This window comes from Acipenser ruthenus, chromosome 56, assembly GCF_902713425.1.
Source record: "Acipenser ruthenus chromosome 56, fAciRut3.2 maternal haplotype, whole genome shotgun sequence".
Classification (NCBI taxonomy): Eukaryota; Metazoa; Chordata; class Actinopteri; order Acipenseriformes; family Acipenseridae; genus Acipenser; species Acipenser ruthenus.
This window is the reverse complement of record NC_081244.1, coordinates 5,659,547-5,680,533: the sequence shown is the minus strand read 5'-3', so window position 1 is coordinate 5,680,533 and position 20,987 is coordinate 5,659,547. Positions and strand designations below refer to the sequence as shown.

The window sequence follows — 20,987 nt, the reverse complement described above, 5'->3', positions numbered from 1 at the left end:
CCATGTCACTGTATTGCTGGAGACACAGGGCAGATCTGAAGGAATACAGTGACTTTCTTTTTTCGTATTATTTCTTTGTTTATTTAGCAGACGCCTTTATCCAAGGCGACTTACAGAGACTAGGGTGTGTGAACTATGCATCGGCTGCAGAGTCACTTACAACAACGCCTCATCTGAAAGACGGAGCACAAGGAGGTGAAGTGACTTGCTCAGGGTCACACAATGAGTCAGTGGCTGAGGTGGGATTTGAACCGGGGACCTCCTGGTTACAAACCCTTTTCTTTAACCACTGGACCACACAGCCTCCTTTTTGCTTACATAATGCAGAATTCTGCTTAAATGCAACGGTCGGTCGGTCGGTCTATCTATCTATCTATGCACAGTGAGGGGAAGTTCTTGTGGCACTGGCTTCTAAATGGGAGCCCTTATCAGGTGAACTGAATGAGCAGCTCATGCATAACTTAGCTGTACAGACTCTGTTGAAACCTGTTGAAAAAGATTGCTGTACATCCATATATTACTGTGCTTTTTCCATTTCCCTCCTATTAGTACAACACCCAGTCACTTAAAAGGCTGAATACAATGCTGATAATACATTTGAAAAAAAAAAAAAAGAATTGCAAATCTGGTGCTGAGAAAGCCAGAGATCAACCATTAATCACGGCTGCAATGCTTCTGAGGAGTGTTATTTCTCTCCCTCTCTCTCGCTCCCTCTATATTATTCACGCCCCCTGTCAGCAGTATCATCATCTCTTCACTTCCAGAGCCACCTGGCTCTCTCCTGCACCTGTCTTGAGCAGCTGGGTTAGGAACAGCTGTCCCACTTTCTCCGAGTGACCTCGAAACCTTGTTTTTATTTACAAGCTGAGATAATTCTCCACCACGAGGGAACTGCCTGTTTAGGAATAAAGATGACAGCTAAAGTCCCTTTCAATTTAGCTATTAAAATACAAGATAAAAAGGGGCTGAGATCTCAACTATATCTTTACCGCCTATTCTCTGTATTCGTCTCTTTATCAAGACTGGGATGATACTTTGTATAAAGGGATAATACTTTGGTGCGGTACAAACCTGGTTCCTGTGCATTTTAAGCGCATTTTAGGAGAGTTTGTGGGGTTTTATTTAAAGGTTGTGTATCATGGTTGTTCGATACAGTACCCTGTGAGTAGTCTATACACTTGTGTGCTTTACACCCTGGGTTCATGGTTACAGGTGTACTTTCAATTATCTGAATCTATATTATAGACTCACAGGATGTATGTGTATGGCAGAATATCAACGAGGCTGAAAGCTGATGTCTGTTTACATGCAGTGAGTGCCGCTAGAACCCACACTGCCCTGTACATCTATACAGCTTTATTATAGATACACAAGTGCACAACCCAGCTATGTTTGTTATCTAACCATTACCAGCCTTTATTTAGTCCGCTGTCAATTTCATTGTAAAAGAGTGAGAGATTAGGAATGTAGATGTTCGGCTGTGATGTCACGGTTTTGAATAGACTTTTCTAAAAGGTTCAGTAGCTAGAATGGGTCTGTTCAGGAGCATGTTGAACAGATGAATGCTTAGCCAACAGATTCTCCACATTTCAACCCTTCCTAGGCTCTCATTGAGTCAAGAGATTTGCAAGGGGAAGCCAAGCAATGAGATGGAATATATTAATATATTAAAAACTATTCAGAAAAGGAGTGAATATCTGCTGATGGGTGCAGAAAATGAAAACGTGTCTCATCTTAGTACTGCATTAGATAGCGAAAGCGGCACTGTTTTTTGTTTACTGCACATTTCCATCGTTTCGACTAACACAGGGATTGGTTTATAGGATTCTCCAGAAATCACTAATCAGGGAAACTTGGGTTTAGTCTTATATACAGTAAGGAACATTCTACACCACAGAACACAACATTCCAGCTTCCTCCCCTATCAACCTGTCCGTCACTTTCCATCATAAGTGGTTATCTGCAATCTCTGTTATATCTTTCTATCTATCTATCTATCTATGCACAGTGGGGGGAAGTTCTTGTGGCACTGGCTTCTAAATGGGAGCCCTTCTCAGGTGAACTGAATGAGCAGCTCATGCATAACTTAGCTGTACAGACTCTGTTGAAACCCTGAGGAAGGCCGTATGGTGTGCATTGCTTACAAGATCGCAGTACTTACATATATTACTGTGCTTTTTCCATATAGTTGAGGAAACAGAAAATTAAAAAAAGGATTGCTTTTATCTCACCAAATGTTTTCTTTTTATTTATTTATTAATATTTTATACACAGCTGTGGTTTTGCATCGGCCTACAGAACGAACTCATTTTGTGTCGTAAAGTCGAATGAAAGCTGCTGAATAATGTCACGTTAACATACTGAATTGCACACCGCTTTGTAGTTTTCCAGATGCTTCACAAAAGACTGCTAACAATTTTTAAAATGTGACATTTTCAAAATCTAAAATAAAATAATATAATTTTGTATTTTTTTTTTTTTTTTTTACGTGATGTTAAATATAGTTTTTATTTTTTGGATTGTGTCTCGATCCTAATATTCTGGCCACAGCTGTATACTTAATAAGCTCAAGTCTCAAATCACTCAATTCTCAAATGCCCTCCAACACTGCCTTTAATGCAGTCTTTAAATCTCAATTCTGGCTTGATTCCTGGCACCTAATCACTTGCTGTTGGCTTTGTGGTCGGATTGCAGTTAGACAGATAGTAAACCTGATTTAGAGACAATCTTTATTCTTGTATGCATACCTGCACTAAAGCACATTAGTAAAGCAAAGCGCAAGTAAAGAGTGGACAGAGGCAAAGGTGCAAGTGGTTGGAAAAAGTATTTAAGCCATCTTTTAATGAGCACTAGTCTACAACACCGCAAGGGCTACACGAACGCTACTTCACACAGGTATTAAAAGGTAAAGCAATTACCGCAGTGGGTTATGAAAAGCTACCAGACAGGTAAGATTAGAGATAATAAGGGAATTGAGTGGTATTATTTAGTGTTGCTTTGATAGGGTTTAACCTTTTTGCCAGGGCTTCAAAGTGTAATTTCGGTGAAAAGAAACTCTGAAGAAAGGAAGCGTGAAGCTGTCAAGTTGGTCTGAACACAATGTGCTTTAAACAGTAACCTCTCCCACAGTATATAAAAAAAGATGTACCATTGTAATTATGTAGAAGAGGACATGTATTTCTGTAGCAGCTACTATGTAAATACACAGTAATTAGAGACATTACATGCCAACCTCTGTTTCTTTGGGCTTATACTGTAAAACAGGGCATTACTGATGCTGTTCTCTTTATAACTCCCCTCTGTTTATCCTTTAACACTCCTGATTTAATGAACTAAATATCCTCCATCCATCCCGCAACAGGATATGCCACTGAGCTTCTCAGCAATTAAGCAGAAGAACAGTTTAAAACAAATTAACTATGACACTTAAAATGTCCTTTGGGACACAGTTATGTAAAAAACCCTAAATCCCGAAGGATGCATTAGTTCAACCTCCTTGTCTTTCAAATTGAAATCCACACTCCTCCTCAGATTTAAACACAGATATAAGACATACCTAGCTATGTTCCACAAATAACTAACCAGCAAACCAAGCAGACTGGATCTGCAAGCGACACTCTCTCATTTCATTTCAATGTCATTCCTCACTCGTGCAATAAATGTTGATTGAATGTTTCATCAAGGCTTTTTAGTCTACAGGCCAGCTGCAGTTCTGCATTCAATTGATCATTGCAGTACCTCAGTTAGAAAAAGATTATCGGTCTACAAAGCGAGGACACCCAACCCGCAGGCCTGTTTATAATTATTATTATTATTATTAATTTCTTAGCAGACGCCCTTATCCAGGGCGACTTACAATTGTAACAAGATATCACATTATACATTATTTCACATTATACAGATATCACATTATTTTTACATACAATTACCCATTTATACAGTTGGGTTTTTACTGGAGCAATCTAGGTAAAGTACCTTGCTCAAGGGTACAACAGCAGTGTCCCCCACTGGGGATTGAACCCACAACCCTCCAGTCAAGAGTCCAGAGCCCTAACCACTACTCCACACTGCTGCCCTACTGTCTGACTGCGGCCCAGTGTATTAATTCCATTTCACTTATGAATATTATATATATATATATATATATATATTGTGATCAAAATGTAACAGAAGAACATTCTCCCCCCCTCATGCACCCCTCTCCATCCCACCCCCCTCTCCCTTTTCCCCAGGTGATTAGGGTTTTTACAAGCACAGCATAGATTATCCCAGACAGTATCCCAGCAAAAATTTTCAGAAGGCATGTCCCTGTTCCAGATAGTATTAACTCACCAGTGGTTTATACAAGGCTCTTAATAAGCGTGTATAGAGTGTGGACACCAGCCCTTTTGTTTTGTGTTTTCAGCACATCATGCAAAGTATGAGATGAAAGCTCCGTCAACCAGGGAACACCACAGGCATTGCAGAACGAAGACGTTAACTGTAATGAACCCCCTTTTCACTCCAGTGAGGGAAAGTTAAAGGGAGGCCGCCCGACAAGATAGCAGTGTTATGAAAGACAGGCGAGTGAGGAGACCGCTTCGCTCATGATTTAGTGTGCTTTTCCACCAAACGCCACGCCGTGATCAAATAAGATAGTATTGGTCGGAATTTGCATTGTTTAAGGGGAATGCAAGAATAAACATAGTCTTATAGTCTAATAGGAGCTGCTAAGCTTTTTTCTAATTGTCGCCACAATACAAGAGTATTTGTATCAAACCAGACTGAAATCCGTCGCAACACCAAAGACCAGAAGTAAAATTTGAAAATTTGGTAAAGACAGTCCTCCTGAGGATTTTTCACCATGTGACGTATCAAATTGAATGTCGGGGCAACTTCCCTCTCCACAGAAACCTGGAGATCACTGAATGCAGGGGAGGCAGTGGAAGCATCGAACTGAAGACATTTATACGTGGAAGAATATCTTTATTATGGAAATGCGGGCTTGAAATGAGTTATGGAGTTGTGTCCATCTGTTTAGATCATCTTCCACCAGTCTGAATATCTTATTAAAGTTAGTGATATGTAAAAATGAATACATTTCAACTCAAAGTGTTTTACAACCTGTATGTCTGTGGGCCCGCGCTATATCTGCGATTGCAGCATTCAAAGGCATCGTAAATTTTTTTAAAAACTTTGTAGACTTGCTTTTGCAAATTTTTCACATAAAAAGCAGCACACCGTTTTAATTCGTACAGCGGAGGGTAATTGCAGCTTGTCTCCAACTAATTTCACGAGTCTTCCTCTCCTTTCTCAAATGCACAAACCCGCTGCATTGAAAGAATCCATTCCCAACACAGGAGGCTTGTTGCTAGGGAGCAGACGTCACTGCCTTGTGGCTTTTGCAACATTGCTGCCTGCTATAACTGAACACCTCGCTGGCTAAAATAAAAACCGCTTCAGCAAGTAGATCTTTCATTTGCTTTGTGCTATTGTGCAATACGTGTGTATATGATAACAGTATGATGTTAATGCTTTTTAATTGTTTCAGATGAAATCAAATTACTAGTAATCCTAAGGGAAATTGCCTATATGTATATGCCTATGCATAAGGGTTATTATTATTATTATTATTTATTTCTTAGCAGACGCCCTTATCCAGGGCGACTTACAATTGTTACAAGAGATCACATTATTTTTTTACATACAAATTACCCATTTATACAGTTGGGTTTTTACTGGAGCAATCTAGGTAAAGTACCTTGCTCAAGGGTACAGCAGCAGTGTCCCCCACTGGGGATTGAACCCACGACCCTCCGGTCAAGAGTCCAGAGCCCTAACCACTACTCCACACTGCTGGGTTAAAGTCGGATTATTCTTTAGTGATGTGCAGCTCACTATACACCTTAGGTTAAACTAGTTTTCTGGATATGCGGCTCGTGAGAAAAGGTTTGGCTGTGCACCTTTGGTCTACAGGGATTCATGAGAGAAAAACAGAAGCAAAATACATTCCTAAAAGCTTGTTCTATTGTTCTGTACATAACAACAACCCTCAGTGCCAAAAATACAACGGAAACACAGTACATGGTATTGCACTCAGCTGCGCCTCTGTATTTTGTGACTCTCTAGGTTTTTCGTAAAGGAATAAATATGTTCTCGAGTGTAACAATAATGTGATGAGTTATTCTGAGGGTATAAAATAAAAGCAATTCCACTCACAATTTTCTACATTTCAGTGCACAGGTGTAATTTTGATGCATATAATATTGCAGCGGTATTATATAATATTCTGAAGAAACGAAGACATAGAACAGTCAATATTCAGTACCAAAATAACATCTGATAATATAAAGATCTCCCAAGTGCACAGGAATTTAATTCTTCCAGGATTGGACAACCGTTTGAAGGAAAGCGGGGTTGGACTTTTATAATACAAGTTAATACGTGTGTGTATTAACTTACAATCAAAATCCCAAATGGGTTAGGGTGTCTCACATAAGGGTGTACATTTGTTCCCAGCATTATTTCACACTGCCAGCTCATTGCTGATTTATTTTCTATACTGTATGTACATCTATGGCCAGAAGTTTTGCATCACCTAGAATTTTAGGATTGAGACATAATTAAAACAATCAAAAGCATATGAAAATAATTTAGATCTTTTTATTCAACATCATGTAATCAAAGAAACAATCACATCGGCAACAAAAGTCTACCGGAAGCCATAATAGCAGTACAGTAGTATTTCCTGTTAGATTTCACACATTGTTTTCCATTTTCGTTAGGAATATGGAAAACTACAAAGCGGTGTGTAATTCACTATGTTAACGTAATCCAGCAGGTTTCATTCGACTTTATGAAGCAAAGTTAGTTAATTCTATAGGGTGATGCATAACTTTTGTCCAGAGCGGTACACAGTGTGCTGCTCTGAAATGACGCATGTCAGGCCTTACCTGGAGCCCGCCATGCTCTTTGTACTGCAGGAAAGCGTTGGTGGTTCCACTCTTTGCCAGGCGAATTCTCGCGAGTCGTATTTTCTGAAATGAAACGGAAAATAAATAAAAAGGTCAAACTGCATTCGCTTCAATAACAGAACGGATAGCACCAGGTGGGAAGGGGTTAGGGTTAGATAGCACCAGGTGGCTGGGAGGAGGAGTGGAGAGGTCGAACTGTCAACGAGCAGACAGGGAGAAAAATGAAAATGAAAAAAGTGAGGGGGAAAAGTACTTCAGGGGAGCAGACTGAATCAATTTCTAATTTGCCTCGACTGGATTTAAGCAGTGATTGGGAAGTGATTAAGCACGGTTGCAAATGAGTATATATTTCTAAAGAATGGCTTTCCTTCGATCAAACTCTGTGTCTGCCTGGCAATGCAATGGCTTGATTTGAAACAGTGCGGTTTGCCTGGCTGGTTGGAGGGTAACTGGTTTAAATCAAATAATTTAGGACGTGGTTGGAACAAAGAGCAGAAACAGAATCACCATGAAAGAAGGACAGGCTATACCACCAGCACACTAGTAACTGAATCTCCAGGTTTACAGAAAAGGAGTCAGTGCAGAGAAACCAGGAGCAATGAGGCGAGTGTACAAACTACAGTGGCACACTCACAGTCAGTTATTTATTCTGATGAAGGGGAGTTTACACAGAAACAACATCACCATTCCACTACTCTGATCATATTTTATATAAAAGGTGTTTTTCTTTCTAAACCTTTCCTGATACAATTGTGTAAGGGTTAGGGTCAGGGTTTAGAGTAAGGGTTTCATCATGCAAAATACAAGTACATTATAACTAGGGCTTCTAGTTTTCCGGTTTTATTTTTGATCACGTGATGTCCTTTTAAACATATTTTGAGCCGATTCATTTTCTTAATCAAACACTAATTACCAAAAGAAGTTGTTTTTTTTTACCCTCATATCTTGATTGAGTTGACAAACGACACGCCTTGATATCTCACCTGATTCTATTTGCATTTCGTTCTGGCTCTAATCGCCGAATTCAGTTTATTACTGTGATAGTTTCTAATTATTTGTTTATTTAGCAGACGCCTTTATCCAAGGCGACTTACAGATATTAGGGTGTGTGAACTATGCATCGGCTGCAGAGTCACTTACAATTACGTCTCACCCGAAAGACGGAGCACAAGGAGGTTAAGTGACTTGCTCAGGGTCACACAATGAGTCAGTGGCTGAGGTAGGATTTGAACCGGGGACCTCCTGGTTACAAGCCCATTTCTTTAACCACTGGACCACACAGTGCATCACTAATTTACATAATCTGGTATTCAGTTAAGGCTTAACAACTATTAATTAAAGGTTTAAAGGGAGGGAGAGATGGAAAATAAAAACCAAAAACTAGAAGCCCTAATTATAACTATGCATCATAACATTGTAATTATGTGTAAGTGCACATGTATTTACTAAGTAACTACAATGTAAATACACAGTAATTAAAGACACTTAATGTAAAGTGTCACCTCATGTTTACAGTAAAAAAAACGTATCGCAATACGAAGAGAACATTACAGCTCTGGAGCGAGTCCAGAGAAGAGCGTCCAAACTCATCCCAAGGCTATGAGTTATGGAGATAGGGTGAGAGAATTGAATCTATTTAGAATGAAACAAAAAGGGCTAAGGGAGACCGAATTCAAATTTGGACAAAATCAGCTTTAGTCTCTATTTTAAAACGCAGCACAGACACCAGGACCAGAGAACACAGTTTGAAATCGAATAGAAAGACTTAAGACATAGGGAAGGAGACACTTTTTTTGAGAGTGTATGGAATGGGCCATGTTGGTGATGCTTGAATCCTTGGGATCCTTTTAGTATTCCCTGTCTAGCTTTCTCTAAGTCATTCAATGCAATTCTCCTGTGTCCAATTGAGCATGGCTCTGCGTGAGTGACATGACAAACCGTCTACCCACAGTATGTATTTACAGCTTGCAGCTGTCAAGTGAGAGCAAAACAGTGTGAAAAAAAAATAATTCACTGTCACACAAGCACGGGATGTGGTCTAGTCAAATGATACAAAGCAGTATCAAAATACGGCAGCTGTTTAAATAATAATTGGAAGAGTGAAAACTGACATACATAGTAGCTTTTGTCAAGTCTTTAAAAGTCTTTAAAATGAGGATTTGTTTCTAAACATTATTGAATCGTATTTTGTCACACTTGTACTTGCTAGAACCAAAGTCATTGTATATATCTTGCTCTTAATTGTATTATTACTTGTACTGTGATTCTTGAAATGTATTTGTTTACGACTGTAAGTCGCCCTGGATAAGGGCGTCTGCTAAGAAATTAATAATAATAATAATAATAATAATAATAATAATAATAATAATAATACAAAACAGTGACTGTATTTAATCCATATCAATATCAATACACGCAGATGTAACAACACAAGAAAGAGAAACAGAGATTGCAGTACTGATGAGGAACAGTGGTGAGAAATGTTAACTTAAAAAAACAAGTTATACAGCGTTATGCTGTACATAACACAAACCAGGGGGACCAGGTTTGGAGACCCTGTGACCTAAGTTATGAATTACACAACACGCATTGGGGTAACTAGCACCGAATCACCCTTTTCATATTCAGTGGGTCCTGAGTGAATATTTTTCTTACCAGATCTCATTTTGAAATCCACCTTTGTTAAAATTCCGACGACAGACTGACCAGACGAATCACGCGGTTTCAATTCACGCCTTCTCGTTGCTAGGCAGACACGAAACTCGGTCTAAGGAAAGTAATTCTGTAGCCATGCTTCATCATCCCCTAATCATTGCTTAAATCCAAATCGAGGTAAATTAGAAATTGATTCAGTCTGCTCCCCCGAAAAGAACGAATCACGTTTTATTTAGCGACCAGCTACAGAGGAAATTAGTTTAGATTGGTGATTAGTTGAAATCTGATTAAATGGGAGTTATTACCTCAAGCTGAACTAGAACTGTGATTCCATCTGGCATTTAGGGATTGAGTTGAAAGTGAATGCAGTCCCACTGAGAGATATACACCTAGCCTTAAACCATTCATCGACCCATTCATCATCCTGGTGCTCCTTCCATGAAGTGTCTCTAATTACTGTGTATATACATAGTCTTTACTTATTCAATACATGTGTGCTACACATAATTACAATGTTATTATACAGAATCTACTTGCATGATATATTTTTGCATGATATATGTAAGTACACAATTGTATCAGAAAAAGTTTAGGGTGATGGGAGTAAGGGTTTAGGGTTATATCTCCCAAAAAGATATACACATTTAAGCACATCGTAACTATGCATAATAACATTGTAATAATGTGTAAGCACACATGTATTTACTAAGTAAATACACAGTAATTAGAGACACAATGTAAACTGTTACCAACTTTTCTTACACCTTGGAATGCATGATTTTGGGGAATGTTTGAAGTTTGAGTTTCTCTCGGGATGTAGGGTACGAAGCTGCTCAGGGACAGTAAACGAAATTTTCCACAAGTCAGCGATTTTAGTTTCCTAAAGTCAGCACCAATGACGCAGGTGGAATGGGTATAGATTCCTGTGCTGACATCGCGAAATGTATATATATATATATATATATATATATATATATATATATATATATATATATATATATGTATATATATACACAATATGCTGAGCAAATCAAAGACCAAACACAACACAAAACCACAGCAAACAAACTTAACAAAACAAAACAAACAAACTCAGGACACACACAGACATTGAGTAAGATGGTCTTAACTAGTTTTCATAGGACTGTGGTTGTTGTTCATGAATAGGTTATAAAATAACACAGAGAATTGTGAGGGTCTGGAACCAACTCCCCAGTAATGTTGTTGAAGCTGACACCCTGGGATCCTTCAAGAAGCTGCTTGATGAGATTCTGGGATCAATAAGCTACTAACAACCAAACGAGCAAGATGGGCCGAATGGGGCCTCCTCTCGTTTGTAAACTTTCTTATGTTCTTATGCTCTTCTTATGTCTTATTGTAACACCTTGTTGTCTTGGTTTTAGGTCCAGAATCTTCTAAACCCAAAGAGCTTGTTGTGAGTATGAAATATTAGAATCGTCTGAACTAATGTAAAACTGTGGCCAAAAGTTTTGTGTCACCAAGAATTTTTTGCATCACCCTAATTTCGAATGAAACCTGCTGAATAATGTAACATTACATATTGCATTACATACCAATTGGTGGTTTTCCATATACTTAACGAAAAACTGACACAAATTGAAAAACGTGACATTGCGAAATCTAACATGAGATACTGTGCTACTATTACAGTTTCTGGTAGACTTTTACGATATAAATTGTGTAGTTTCTTTGATTACATGATGCTAAATAAAAGATCTCAATTATGTCCATATAGTTTTTTGTTTTTTTTTTAAAGTATGTCTCAAACCTGAAATTCTAGGCGATGCAAAACTTTTGGCCACAGCTGTACATTATTTAAGATAATTATAATATGTCATACTCATAACAAGTTAAGACCATCTTACTCCAAATGTCACACACAGACAGACAGACGGATGGTTGCTCACCAGCTGTGCCCGTCGCTTGTCTGCTCGCTGGTTCTGATGATAGATGCGGCTGAAGTTCGACACGATGACAGGGACGGGCAGGGCGATGACCAGCACACCACTCAGAGAGCAGATCGACCCAAAGATCTTGCCAGCGATGGAGCTGGGGACCATGTCTCCATACCTGCCATGGGGACACCAACGAAAAACACGCTGTTCACTCCAGGGATTTTAATATTTATACCCTTGAGATCCAGTCCAGTCCAGGTTTTTACTCCAAACATAGTGAACTGAACCACCTGCTAAGAGGCAACTCATTTAAGACCTGGTTGGAATAAAAACCAGGACTGGAATAAAATGGATCTCGAGTTGTCAGAATTGATTTAGACGCTTTCTAAGTGTTAAACGTTTAACCATTGTCAGACACGTCAGCTGTAGTATTTTAACGGTAGAAAGCCTACAAGGTTAGTACTTCTCATCCACATTAAAAGGTGCTGTGCATTATAAAAAAAGTTACTGCATTTTAATTCCCATGATGCCTTTTTTTGACTGGTTACAAGAGTTCCCCAATATGTTTAAAGTTTCCTAAAGTTTAAGCGTTTACAAAATCAAACAGAATCTGGCATCCCTAACTAATTCCAAATATGTAATTTAATCCCACAGCTCAGCTTCAGGGATCTAACTGCATTCAGAAGTCATGACCTACAACAGAGGAAGTGATTAGGGTCAAATATTAATCATGGTGCCACAGTGGTTAAAAAAGTACTCAGGAATAGAAATAAGACTCCTGATGCATAGCAGTTTCACGCATTCTAGGTTTTACTAACAGCTTGATCAGACACAGTGTATAGGTAACAAGCTTGGTGTGTCTCATTAAACCAGGAATGGATCAAACTGCTATGCAATGGGATTATGCTATTCAGATATTTCTGCCACTGCTTAAAACAGCAAAAACAAAAGCACAGCAGTTGTCTTTATTATAGCTCTCCGTTAGTTTCGTTATCTGCTACTTCTTAAAAGCCATTATAAGCCACGTCCCCATTGGAATCTATTAGCAGCAACTACACTTACAATGTCGCTCAGAGGGTAGATCGCAGGATGTCCATGACAAAACATTCAAAATGTTTAAACCACAACAGAATCTACAGCTTAGACTTTTGCAATATCAGTTTGTGGTTTCATGATGTTAAATAAAATATATAAAATGTATAAAAAATATATAAAATTATACCTCCATCCTAAAATTCTGCAAAACATTTGGCCATAGCTGTACATATACATTAAAATCAGCTGCTCCTCTGTTTTCTATTTAGATTTAATGACTTATAATATGTTTAAGTGTTCGGTGGCTGCGTCTAATCAAGCTGAGATACTCTTTGTATGACAGACACAACACAGCAAAGTGCAAGAGAATGAAACACACTCTCAACTTGATCAGAGACAGCCACCCAACACCTATAAACAAACACCACTGTATAAGCATAACGGTGCCATAATTAATCCCAAAAGTATGCCATGTACTGGATCTCTAGTGATGTATTGCAATTTACCTTTGTAAGGTTACTTATCGTTCCGTCTGGCTGGCTGGTTAGGAGCGCGGATTCTTGTAGGATGGAAATGTCAGATCAAAGAAAATGTGTTGGGAATGTTATACCAGTTTGTTGGAGGTTACTTTGGCATAAGCAGTGTTGCTAAGGTAACTTAGGCTTAAAAATAGAGGAGAGATAAAGAATGTGCAGAAGGGTACGGGGAATTAAATATGGCAAACAATTAACCACGGTAACCTTGTGAAGGAGGGTAGTTAGCGGTTGGTTGCACTTGAATGGAGTAACAGCTGATGGGCTAAATTATACTGATAATGAGTACGATAACAAAAACAGACTGTAGCCACATATGTCCAGGCCTACTAGAATATAAATACCAAACAGAGAAGCTCCCAATACCTCCAGGATCATTGTGGAGCATTAGTGAATCAGTCTGAGGGTTCTCTCCGGGGATTCTGGTAATCCAATCTATGGCCGATCTGTGTTAATACTAGGGGCACGTATTGTATCTAAACAATAACGTTCAAAGTAGAATATAATGCGGGTATTGGGAACTAATACATTTCTGGGAAATCAATCTCTTCAATTAGCGTTTTGAGATAGCAGGGCCGTGCGGCAGCTGCTCTGGGCTCGCCAGATTGGGCATGATCTCTGTAATGAGATTGCAGGTCCCAGCAGCCCTGCACAGCCTCCAGACCCTATTAATAATAACAGAGAAATGAGGACGCAATTGAAAAAAAAAAACACTGTTGATACTAATGAGCTTTTCACACAGCTCCCCCTGTGATAAATAGAGAGATGCTGCTGCGTTGCATGTACTGTTATGATTTAGGGGGCTTAATATGCAGACTCCCTATTATGCTGTTCTCAGGATGCATGCCAGGGAATGCACAGCAAATGCATTTACAGGTTTTATCAACTGTCATAATAAACTTACAATATATACGTATCCCTCTATGCTTGGTGTTTATACTCTCGTCTCTCGAATTTCTGGGGACATTTTTGACCTAGCAAGTGCTACAAACGCGAACACACATGCATACACACACACACACACACAACATACACTGAGACACACAAACAAACACAGACACACAAACACACACACGCACACACAGACACAGACACACACCTGCAAACACAGACACACACACACCCGCATACTAACACAGACAGACACACACACACACACTAACAGACAGAGACACACACTGCACAAAGAATGGGATGTCTTGTAGTGCAAATCATTTGTCAATAGCAGCAGGTATAAATGGAATAAAATAAGCGGCATGCCTACAATCAGCCAGGTACAGCAGAAATGAAATTACCCCCATTCATCACCGTGAGACACAGGCTGAGCACTGCAAGGGAAAACTGTCCCGAGCCAACTAGCAGGGAGCGGGCAGGGGGGCATGCGAAGCGGTTTGAAATCAGGGAATAATTCATTTTCTTTATTTTACCAGGAAGGACCGTCTGAAAACAGTTTACAATGCTGAGCTGGGGAATAGTGAGGGAGATTTCGTCATTAATTCTGCTTTGGATTACTGCTCGTTTGGCGGACAACGAGAACTGAAGATCAGCCACCGGACTTTGAAGAATAATTGCAATGCGAACCTTTGATTGCTGACATCAAGTTAAGGACAGTAAAAAAAATATATACAGTATATATTTACATCTGAAGCTACATACTGTACTCCCACATATGGGAAAACAACAAGCGGTGTGTAATTCAACATGCATTATTCAGCAGGTTTCATTCGACTTTCTATAAGGTGATGCAAAGCTTTCGCCCATTATCGATCTAACTGGACAAGTATGGGTGTAGAGTAAAAGACTCCTACAGTTTACAGCACTGGAATGTGCAAAACAGCAATTAAAATGAATGTCTTCAAGATGTCCTGGCTATAAATGCTTCTGTCTTTTACACAGCAATCCGATAGGCCAGGAGATCTGAACACACAGTAATAAAAGAGCCGACAGTCCATCAAACACAAACTCTGGCGTTGTCCTAAACTGGTTAGAAATATATATATATATATATATATATATATATATATATATATATATATATATATATATATATATATATATGAACTGCCTTGGCAGGGCTCTCTATTGAAATACCAAAAAAAAAAAAAAAAAAATGAAATGATAAAAGAAAAAAAAAAACTAAATCTGATCATTCCTCTTTCTCAATTCACTTTGCGGCTGCAATGCTGTCGTTTAGTAACTGTGAGCGACGATGTCTCTCTCGTGCAGAAACATCCAGACATTTATCTCCGATCTACAGAGCGTTTACACACATAGGAAACACAAACTGAAATGCAAACGGCTGGATCTTACCCTAGGGGGGGACTGTGGAACCAAAGTGTTAATTCACAACCTAATATCCTTTTAAAAGCTTCCCATAGTAAAAGCACAGCAAAGTGTAATAAGGCAATAGTGAAAGCATGGTAAAGCAAAGGGATGCATTGTAAAGCACAGAGAGGACTGGTAAAGCATAGGGAAGCATTGTAAAGCACAGAGAGGTCTGGTAAAGCATAGGGAAGCATTGTAAAGCACAGAGAGGTCTGGTAAAGCATAAGGAAGCATTGTAAAGCACAGAGAGGTCTGGTAAAGCATAGGGAAGCATTGTAAAGCACAGAGAGGCATGGTAAAGCATAGGGAAGCATTGTAAAGCACAGAGAGGCATGGTAAAGCACAGTGAAGCATTGTAAAGCACAGAGAGGTATGGTAAAGCATAGGGAAGCATGGTAAAGCACAGAGAGGTCTGATAAAGCATAGGGAAGCATTGTAAAGCACAGAGAGGCATGGTAAAGCACAGTGAAGCATTGTAAAGCACAGAGAGGTCTGGTAAAGCATAGGGAAGCATGGTAAAGCACAGAGAGGTCTGGTAAAGCATAGGGAAGCATTGTAAAGCACAGAGAGGTCTGGTAAAGCATAAGGAAGCATTGTAAAGCACAGAGAGGTCTGGTAAAGCATAGGGAAGCATTGTAAAGCACAGAGAGGCATGGTAAAGCATAGGGAAGCATTGTAAAGCACAGAGAGGCATGGTAAAGCACAGTGAAGCATTGTAAAGCACAGAGAGGTATGGTAAAGCATAGGGAAGCATGGTAAAGCACAGAGAGGTCTGATAAAGCATAGGGAAGCATTGTAAAGCACAGAGAGGCATGGTAAAGCACAGTGAAGCATTGTAAAGCACAGAGAGGTCTGGTAAAGCATAGGGAAGCATGGTAAAGCACAGAGAGGTCTGGTAAAGCATAGGGAAGCATTGTAAAGCACAGATAGGTATGGTAAAGCATAGGGAAGCATTGTAAAGCACTGAGAGGGATGGTAAAGCAAAGGGAAGCATTGTAAAGCACAGAGAGGTCTGGTAAAGCATAGGGAAGCATTGTAAAGCACAGAGAGGTCTGATAAAGCATAGGGAAGCATTGTAAAGCACTGAGAAGGATGGTAAAGCAAAGGGAAGCATTGTAAAGCACAGAGAGGTCTGGTAAAGCATAGGGAAGCATTGTAAAGCACAGAGAGGTCTGGTAAAGCATAGGCAAGCATTGTAAAGCACAGAGAGGTGTGGTAAAGCATATTGAAAAAAAAAACCCTTACAAAGGTTTTCCATAGTAAAAATATTGCAAAGTGTAATAAAACACAGAGAAAGCATGGTAAAGCACAGCACTGCAAAGTGCAATAAAGCAAAACCAGCTGCTTCCCCTATTAACTGACATGCATTGTCCCTGAAGACACTGCTGAGTTGAAATGACCCAAGGAATGTAACAGAACGCCTGGGGAATAATGCACAGAAACGTTCTCTTATGTAAAGTAGTACCACGTGTTGTTAATTAAATATAAGATGCGTTCCTTTCTAAGTATTTGAGACATGTGTAGCCTATATAAATGCAAAGCTTATGGTAAGATTTTTGGAATTGTTTTGTGAGCTACAATTACACACCAGAGAGATTTCTTGTGGCAGATCAGGGTGATGAATAGTGATAATACCTTTACAATGATGCATTGGGATAGTTCAGCTGCTTCTAGTTCACCGGCTGGTTCTTGAATGCTGATTACGTGTGATTGAACGAAGGCCTTTTCTGTCTCATTTAAATCAGCCACCCCCACAACAGAACACATGTACATTAATTATCATTTAATATTATTAAACGTCATACCAAACCAAAAAAATAACAAAAGGCCTCAGCAAATTGGATGATTTCTCAATCAGTTGCATTACTAAGCCATCGTTTAGTAGTGTGCTAATTTACAAGAACACCTCAAGATTCGTCATTTATATCCTATCCATTTTCTTAAGCTAACGAAGGATACTAAAGACTTGGATAAGGTGCTATTATTGTCTCCTATTTTTTCTCTTCCCTGTAACACGAAATTTAAAATGTCATTCATTCCTCCCGGTACAACATTTTGCACAGACTCCACAAGGTGTTGAAAGGTGTCTCGAGGGGTCCATTCACGTCTTGATATTCCCTACAAATCGATGCAGAGTTAGCAGAGGACCGTGATGATGTTCGTTCAAGTTCATCCCAGACATGCTCAACGGGATCTAGGTGCAAGGATTGTGGAGGCCATGGAAGAAGTCTGAGTCATGCTGCTCAAGCCATTCACAATCCTGGCACGGTGGTCTTGGAGGTTTACAGGTTTTATAGTGTTATGGTGCGTTTACGTGTTGAACTGCTCAAGATTGTGAAACAAGATTCTGTGGATTTTGAATGCTACAGTTTTAAGTTTTCAGCCTCTGGTACATCAAACATAACCTCCTGGCTTTGTCTGAACCACGCTGCCAAAAAATAAATAAATCAATAAATCAATAAATAAAAGGAAAGCCCAAGTGTGACTCTAAATTATATATTTTTCTCTTTCAGTTCTCTATCTGGTGTCTCTGTAACAAGGATGGTTTATGAGGGTTTGCGGCCCAGTGGGCAGGACCATTCATCAAACTGGAACTATAAGCGCTAAAGCAGCTGCTTACTGTCGCCGTAGCAACATGGACAACCCTGTGCTTTACAATGCTTCCCTATGCTTTACCAGACCTCTCTGTGCTTTACAATGCTTCCCTATGCTTTACCAGACCTCTCTGTGCTTTACAATGCTTCCCTATGCTTTACCACACCTCTCTGTGCTTTACAATGCTTCCCTATGCTTTACCAGACCTCTCTGCGCTTTACAATGCTTCCCTATGCTTTACCAGACCTCTCTGTGCTTTACAATGCTTCCCTATGCTTTACCAGACCTCTCTGTGCTTTACAATGCTTCCCCATGCTTTACCAGACCTCTCTGTGCTTTACAATGCTTCCCTATGCTTTACCACACCTCTCTGTGCTTTACAATGCATCCCTATGCTTTACCAGACCTCTCTGTGCTTTACAATGCTTGTCTATGCTTTACCAGACCTCTCTGTGCTTTACAATGCTTCCCTATGCTTTACCACACTTCTCTGTGCTTTACAATGCTTCCCTATGCTTTACCAGACCTCTCTGTGCTTTAAAATGCTTGCCTATGCTTTACCAGACCTCTCTGTGCTTTACAATGCTTGCCTATGCTTTACCGTGCTTTCACTGTGATTTATTACACTTTGCTGCACTTTTACTGTGGGACACTTTTATAAGGGAATGGTCTAATTGCAATTGAACCACGTCATTTACAACACAGATAGTGATAAGGTACAACTTTATATATTATTTTTCTATCTACTACACAGCTCTGGCCAAAAGTTTTGCATCACCCTATAGAATGAACACATTTTGCTTCATAAAGTCAAATGAAACCTGCTGAATAATGTTACCTTGTTAACATATTGAATTCCACACCCTCTATATAGAATGAACTCACTCAGCTTCATAGAGTCCAATGAAAGCTGCTGAATAATGTCCCCTTGTTAACATATTGAATTACATACCCTCTATATAGAATGAACTCCCTCAGCTTCATAAGAGTCCAATGAAAGCTGCTGAATAATGTTCCCTTGTTAACATATTGAATTCCACCCCCTCTATATAGAATGAACTCACTCAGCTTCATAGAGTCCAATGAAAGCTGCTGAATAATGTTCCCTTGTTAACATATTGAATCACACACCCTCTATATAGAATGAACTCCCTCAGCTTCATAGAGTCCAATGAAAGCTGCTGAATAATGTTCCCTTGTTAACATATTGAATCACACACCCTCTTTATAGAATGAACTCCCTCAGCTTCATAGAGTCCAATGAAAGCTGCTGAATAATGTTCCCTTGTTAACATATTGAATTACACACTGCTTTTTAGATTTCCATATACTTCACAAAACAATTGAAAAACGTGACATTTCTAAATCTAACATGAAATACTGTACTACTATTATGGCTTCCGGTAGACTTTTGTGGTTCTTTAATTACATAATGTTAAATAAAATATCTAAATTATGTTATATATACAGTGTATATATATATATATATTTTTTAATTATGTCTCCATCCTAAAATTCTAGGTGATGCAAATTTTTTTGCCACAGCTGCACTGTATTTGAAAGAAAACTGGGAAACTAAAAGATATTCACCAGCACTCTATGTGTAGGTGATAGTTCTTCACAGAGAGAGAGCCGTGAGGGGATGGAATGGGTTATCAAGCCATGTTGTTGATACCAAATCAACCAGAGACTAGAAACCGGACGAGCACTGATGGACCAAATGGCCTCCTCTCGTTTGTACATTTTCTAATGTTCATAATAACATATAACGTTGCTAATGCTTTTAGGGAGGTAAGAAAATGGGTTCAGCACTCCTTTAAAAGGTTTAAAAGCTAATAAACGAATTTAGAAAATCTTATCGTGAAATGCAATGCTACAGGTTTGACAATCTCCTTTGTTTCCGTCCTGTAACAATGCCAGAATGTTGTTTTTTTTTTAAAACCTTCACATTACGTACAGGTATAAGAAACTGCCTGCAGGTTTCTCTTCGCTGCTCGAGGTAAATAGGTACCAAAGTGGAGGCCCGTGTATAACTTTCATTAGTGGTTAATTCCTCGTAGAAAACCAACTGTCCTGTACAACGTTGTATGAAGTCTGTTAGATAAGAACGTCTTTCTGAAAGTCTTTATATACTTGTGGAGTAATCTAGGAATTTGTCCTTTTATATATTATTTTTATATAAGGCAGGAAGAAGAACATTGTTTGGGAGGATTTGGTGGTGGTCTGTTACTTGCCCCCATTATCCCACACAATTACGATTTTCCTGTATCATGTATGCTCCTCGTTGTAGCTTCACAAACTTTCAATTATCCTATAATGTTGTTTCAGCTCTCCTTGGCCCCTTGTTCCATATAGCTAGGGGGCTCTCCTTAGCTAGGGGGTCTGCTGCTGCCCCCCTCACCTCCACTGATTTTGGTCAATCCCAGTATAACCACTGCTCCCACTTATATAGATGGTCCTTATAAATCGTGTCATAAAATTGCACAGTACCAGAAAGGTAATGTGATCAATCCAAATACAATCCAAAACGTTTATAAAGGAGGCTAGGAGTGTGTGGAAAAAGATTGGTGTTAAATCAAGGCAGTTATCGTGTTCACCACGTGGAGTGTGACAGACAAAGGAACAGACAGACAGAGATTAGAAATACTAAAAGAAATGTAATAATTGAAAGGCATATTTTAAAAGATTGAAAAAAGACTTCTAAAGAAGGATCCCTGTTTTGTAAACTTGAAAATGAGTACCGTCAATTAGTTTCATTCAATTGTTATTTGATATGACTGCCAAATCAGAGATACAGTCTGGATTTGAAAAAAAAAATTGTAAAAGTGTCCCATATTAAAAGCATAGCAAAGTGCAATTAACCTCTCACGCTTGTGACTCAGAAAAGAGGAGAGTTGAAGCAAGCTTTACATCCCCCAGAGCTTTCTTTAGCTAAACACTGAGCTCCTCAAACCCGCTGCCTTCCACACTGCAGC

At 39.2% G+C, this 20,987-nt stretch overlaps 1 protein-coding gene across 1 annotated transcript in view; it reads right to left on the bottom strand.

The window, feature by feature from the left end:
- LOC117404238 (potassium voltage-gated channel subfamily D member 1-like) overlaps window positions 1–20,987 on the bottom strand; it is a 59,826-nt gene that overhangs the window by 10,756 nt on the left and 28,083 nt on the right. Inside the window, exons 3-4 of the mRNA XM_034007040.3 lie at window positions 11,537–11,699; window positions 6,933–7,016 (exon numbers count right to left, since the gene is read on the bottom strand). Coding sequence (XP_033862931.3) covers window positions 6,933–7,016; window positions 11,537–11,699 — 247 coding nt within the window. The remainder of the gene's footprint in view (window positions 1–6,932; window positions 7,017–11,536; window positions 11,700–20,987) is intronic.